The sequence below is a fragment of the Physella acuta genome, unplaced genomic scaffold (genome assembly GCF_028476545.2).
Source record: "Physella acuta isolate Inbredline_101_S28 unplaced genomic scaffold, ASM2847654v3 ptg000709l, whole genome shotgun sequence".
Lineage (NCBI taxonomy): Eukaryota > Metazoa > Mollusca > Gastropoda > Physidae > Physella > Physella acuta.
The window spans coordinates 144,001-150,000 of record NW_026732228.1 but is presented as its reverse complement, the minus strand read 5'-3'; the positions used below and the strand labels follow the sequence as shown (position 1 = coordinate 150,000).

The 6,000-nt window shown below is 35.0% G+C and overlaps 1 protein-coding gene across 1 annotated transcript in view; it reads left to right on the top strand.

Annotated features, from left to right (window-relative positions):
• Positions 1 to 383, top strand: part of LOC131949677 (uncharacterized) — a 12,470-nt gene extending 12,087 nt beyond the window's left edge. The window contains exon 9 of the mRNA XM_059311537.1: positions 183 to 383. Within this exon, the coding sequence (XP_059167520.1) occupies positions 183 to 214 (32 nt within the window). The 3' untranslated portion in view covers positions 215 to 383. The remainder of the gene's footprint in view (positions 1 to 182) is intronic.
• The last annotated feature ends 5,617 nt before the right edge of the window (positions 384 to 6,000 follow it).

Genomic DNA, 6,000 nt, shown 5'->3' with positions numbered 1-6,000 from the left:
CAAAATAAATGGTTGACTTTATATGTAGCAATGTTCTACTGAAGAAAAACTGTTCGGTAAAAAATTGGTGAACTTCGCAGTTTGAATACCGCTGTAGTAAAAAAAAATGCTTAAATCAGGTATTGATTTTTAGTGCTTCTAATCTATACAATTTAATGTATATCATCTACCCAACCTTCCAGCTGCATTCAGCGTCTTGGTGCTGCAGATTTGACATGGGTCAGGAGCAGATGATACGACAAGCTGATTGGTTGATTTGTCACCAGCGTTTGAATCCATGCAACAGCAAATTTGATTGGACCAACTGGCACATTCGTGGTAGATCAAACTTCGCTGAGCTAGCCATTTTCTTTGAAATTTTTTTAAGTTTTAAGATAGTTGATTATTTAAAAATGTAAAAACTTTTTAAAATATAATACATATAGAGATTTAAAAAGAAATTAGCAACGATTGTATGAAAAATATTTATATGCAGACATATAAGTTTTTTACTAATAAGAATTTTGAAAATATAGGAAATATTAAATTTAAGAATGTAAAAGTACTATTTTTTTTGAAAAAAAAATGGAGATATTTAATTTTAAAAAATGTATTTATATTTTTTTTTTAATATGGAAGTTTTTAAATTTAAAAAATGTAACATTCACTTTAAATAATAACGGAGAGATTAAGTTCTAAAAGCTGTAACCAGAATTCTTACAATGGGCTTGAAAAGCTGGCTCCAAAAAATGGTTGTTGCCAGAAAGCATATTTTTCAACCAAAATTGAATATTTTATGACATTTGTGTAATAAGTACAAAATGACTTCCGGTTTCATTAAGGCTAGAAATAGTCAAAGAAATAATTGCTAGCAATATAATAGTAATATAATAGTAATTTAACAAATACTTTTATTCTTAATTTGGATTAGTAGAGTCAGGGTGTTGTGGTGATAGGGAATTTATATTATTTTATATGAAATTTATATTATTTTATATGAATACAATACTAGGCTATACACCGTAGACCACTATCATGGAAAACATTTGTTTTGCCTTGCAATGTTTTACTCTCTCTGGCCATTCCGGTTGACTTCAAGGAGAGGTTGGGGCGGGTTTTTTTTTTTTTTTTTTAATATTTGAATTGATAAAATTCTAAACGGCTTTTCAACGGCTTATATTCAATACAAAAATATGAAAATGGTTCTCAAACAGCTTTATGTTTTTAAAATGTAACTATAAATTTTATAGCTAGCCATATTTTTTTTAAAGATTAAAAAAATAGTTTGATTACACAGACTTTTCAAGCCTATTGCTGACTACAGCAGCAGACGACAAGGTGGAGCCTTTTGCTGCTTGTTTTTATTAGATCAAATGTTGGGTCGAGATACAGTACTGCTAGATCTATACCCAAATAACTACTAGTTTACCCGAATGACTTTTTGAACTAATAGTTTACCCGAATGACTTCTGAACTACCAGTTTACCCGAATGACTTTTTGAAATACTAGTTCACCCGAATGACTTTTGAACTATTCTTTCTATAACAGTGATCTGTTGTGGTTGTAAATCTACATTTAAATAATTTTAAAAACATTTCAAAAACTTTGGTTCTAGTCTAATTTATCTGTTATACTTTTAAATGTTTTGCTACGCCGCCTTTAAATTTGATCCTTTATTTGAATTTGAAGCAATTAATATTTAAATGATGTGTGTGTTGTTGTTATTCATTTTAAAGTATTTGATTTGATTATATGTTATTGATATTTAAATCCGACAAGCTATGCTTTATTAATATTTTAATTATCTTAATTAAGTTGTTGTTATTTTAATGGTTTTATAAATAACCTGACAGTGTGAGTCTTTGAGGATCATGGCCAGTTAATGCCACTGGCCATAAGATAATGGCCCTGGCCATCAAACAATGCCACTGGCCATAAAACAATGCCACTGACCACAAGACAATGCCACTGGCCATAAAACAATGCCACTGACCACAAGACAATGCCACTGACCAGTGTCACGCCTGCCCTAACGCCACTATGTGCCACATCACCGTGTTATTTATTTGTAACTTGGCTTCAAGTTTTTGAATTATTTTTGGATTGGAACGACAGGTGGTCTCATACCACAGACACACGCTTTAACTTTGTAACACTGACATATCATGTAACATAGCATGTTGTTACAAGTTTTATTTACTTTAACTTTGTAACACTGATGTATCCTGTAAGATATGTTGTTACAAGTTTTATTTAACTTTGTAACACTGACGTATCATGTAATATATCATGTTGTTACAAGCTTTTTAAAAGTTTGTATCACTGAAATATTCTGTAGCTGTGTAACATATCATGCTTTCAATCTTTACCAATTTTATATTTTGACTTAACATTGATATTTTCAAATGAAAATTAATTTTTTTTAAACTAGTAAGTAAGCTTACAAAATGAGTTACGGAACCTTTTTTAAAAATATATATAGAAACCGTCCTTTCTCTACCTAAACACCAGCCACCCCTCTAGACACCACTTACCCCTCTAGACACCAGTCACCCCTCTAGACACCAGTCACCCCTCTAGACACCAGTCACCCCTCTAGACACCAGCCACCCCTCTAGACACCAGTCACCCCTCTAGACACCAGTCACCCCTCTAGACACCAGTCACCCCTCTAGACACCAGTCACCCCTCTAGACACCAGTCACCCTTCTAGACACCAGTCACCCCTCTATCTAGACACCAGTCACCCCTCTAGACACCAGTCACCCCTCTAGACACCAGTCACCCCTCTAGACACCAGCCACCCCTCTAGACACCAGCCACCCCTCTAGACACCAGTCACCCCTCTAGACACCAGTCACCCCTCTAGACACCAGTCACCCCTCTAGACACCAGTCATTCTATAGACACCAGTCACACCTCTAGACACCAGTCACCCCTCTAGACACCAGTCACCCCTCTAGACACCAGTCACCCCTCTAGACACCAGTCACCCCTCTAGACACCAGTCATTCTATAGACACCAGTCACACCTCTAGACACCAGTCACCCCTCTAGACACCAGTCACCCCTCTAGACACCAGTCACCCCTCTAGACACCAGTCACCCCTCTAGACACCAGTCACCCCTCTAGACACCCCTCTAGACACCAGTCAACCCTCTAGACACCAGTCACCCCTCTAGACACCAGTCACCCCTCTAGACACCAGTCACCCCTCTAGACACCAGTCACCCCTCTAGACACCAGTCACCCCTCTAGACACCAGTCACCCCTCTAGACACCAGTCACCCCTCTAGACACCAGTCAACCCTCTAGACACCAGTCACCCCTCTAAACACACGTCACCCCTCTAGACACCAGCCACCCCTCTAGACACCAGCCACCCCTCTAGACACCAGTCACCCCTCTAGACACCAGTCGACCCTCTATACACCAGTCACCCCTCTAGACACCCCTCTAGACACCAGTCACCCCTCTAGACACCAGTCGACCCTCTATACACCAGTCACCCCTCTAGACACCCCTCTAGACACCAGTCACCCCTCTAGACACCAGTCACCCCTCTAGACACCAGTCGACCCTCTATACACCAGTCACCCCTCTAGACACCCCTCTAGACACCAGTCACCCCTCTAGACACCAGTCACCCCTCTAGACACCAGTCACCCCTCTAGACACCAGTCACCCCTCTAGACACCAGTCACCCCTCTAGACACCAGTCACCCCTCTAGACACCAGCCACCCCTCTAGACACCAGTCACCCCTCTAGACACCAGTCACCCCTCTAGACACCAGTCACCCCTCTAGACACCAGTCACCCCTCTAGACAACAACAACCCAGCTGGCGAAGCTTTGTGTTAAGTTAACATTCCTTGAGTTCTAAGTCAAACGTTTTTATATTTTCAGTCATCTTTTTCCAAAGTTGAGTCCAAAGTTCTAATATTTCAGTCAATTTCCAAAGTTTAGTCAAAAGTTCTTATATTTCAGTCATCTTGTTCCAAAGTTTACTCCAAAGTTCTTATATTTCAGTCATCTTTTTCCAAAGTTTACTCCAAAGTTCTTATATTTCAGTCATCTGTTTCCAAAGTTTACTCCAAAGTTGTTATATTTCAGTCATCTATTTCCAAGGTTGATTCAAAATTTCTTATATTTCAGTAATCTTTTTTCCAAAGTTTACTCCAAAGTTCTAATATTTCAGTCATCTATTTCCAAAGTTGAGTCCAAAGTTCTAATATTTCAGTCATCTTTTCTTATTGTTTCTTAGTGAAGTATTTATCATGCACACTGGTTGAGCCCCCAACATACGCATTTAAATCAGAAATTAACTTTTTTTCAACATTTATTGTTTTTAAAACTTCATTCAATTCTTAGCAGTTTTGTTTAACAATTTCGGTTGATTAAATAATGGTAGTATTTTAAATATTTTTTTAATTAATTAGACTAAGTACTTAATACAACTATATATACCATAACTCGTTTTTCTCAAAGTGTCACTTATTAGCAAAATGTTACTGTTTAGGAACATTTATCTCAAAAACTACTGGAGATTCATTAAAATTGTGCACCCGTTCATTAAACTTTACTTATAAACATATACATTCAGTTCTGTATTATTAAAACTTTTTATTTTAGAAAGTAAATGGCTATATCTAAGTAAGGCAGATTTTAAGTCTCACGATTACAAAATTAGACGAACATTTCATTTTTATAATTTTTTAAATTTTGGTAATCTGAAATGTAATTCTATGCCATTCTGACTAATACAAGTTTTTTTTTGGGTTCCTTACTGAATAATGATTTTGGGCTTTTTTTAACCTAAAAATTCAACTTTATATTAAAATTAAGATGTATAATATTAAGATGAATTTTTACAGAATTTTGTAGTTTTTCTTCATTAAAAAAAATAAGGAAGTTGTAACTCACTGTTTTCAGTTTAAGGGTTTAATCTGCTCCTAACTCAGTATAAGTATTAAAGATTGTACCTCGAATGTTCGAAGTATGATACAAATATTTTAACTAACATGTATTTTACAAAATTATGATACTGCTGAAATAGTTGTGAACAGTTTTTACAGAACTTTTCTCATTTTATGAACATCATTTTAATCAAACTGCTGCTAAATATATACTGAATATATATATATCAATTAAATTTTGTGGCAATGGCATATCCAATAATGACATATTGTGCTAAAATTGTGTTAAATTTTAGGATTTAAATAAAGCAACAGAATTTAAAGATAGTTGCACTTCCTACAAGTTCCACAGGTGAAGCTCCATACGATACTACAAAGTCATACAACTTCCACACAACATTTAACTGCAGTTAACAATTTTTAACTGAAGTTAACAATTTGAAACTATCTCAACTCCACAAAAAGCTATTTTTATGTCTGCAACTGTTAACACAAGCATTTTTAAAAAAATAATTTGTTTACAATTTTCTTTGTTCTGGTCCAAACATTTAAAATGTGCTTTATTTTTTGGCTGTGATATTTTATTTTTACTATTGGCTTTTTACAACTAGATTGTTTTGAATTATATATAAACATGTATTTGTCTAAAAATGCTTTAGAACAAGATTAATCTCACAGAAATTTAATTTTAAAAATTAAATATTTACTTGTAACAAAAATATTTTTAATATTTTTTTTTCTTGAATAGTTTTTTTTCCCCCATAAAATACGTTCAACTTTTCATCCACTTTCAAATGCTTTTCCTTGCATGAGTATATTTTTATATTGAATAAATAATGTATGAAAATCTTTTAGCATTTTACATTTCATACTTTTAAAATGTGTTGAAGTATAATCTTCACTAGCTAAACAATTCGTGACAGAGAGAGAGAGGGGGTGGGAGGGGGGGGGGGGGAAGAGGAAGAGAGCCTACTAGACTACTAGAGGTATAAGGCTCTAAAACTAAACAACACAGTGCTATATTATCTAAAGGAACCGTCGTTTTATTTAAGGGAAATAACTTTTTGTACAGTGGTTTGTGTAAAAAGTTTTCAGTTATGTAT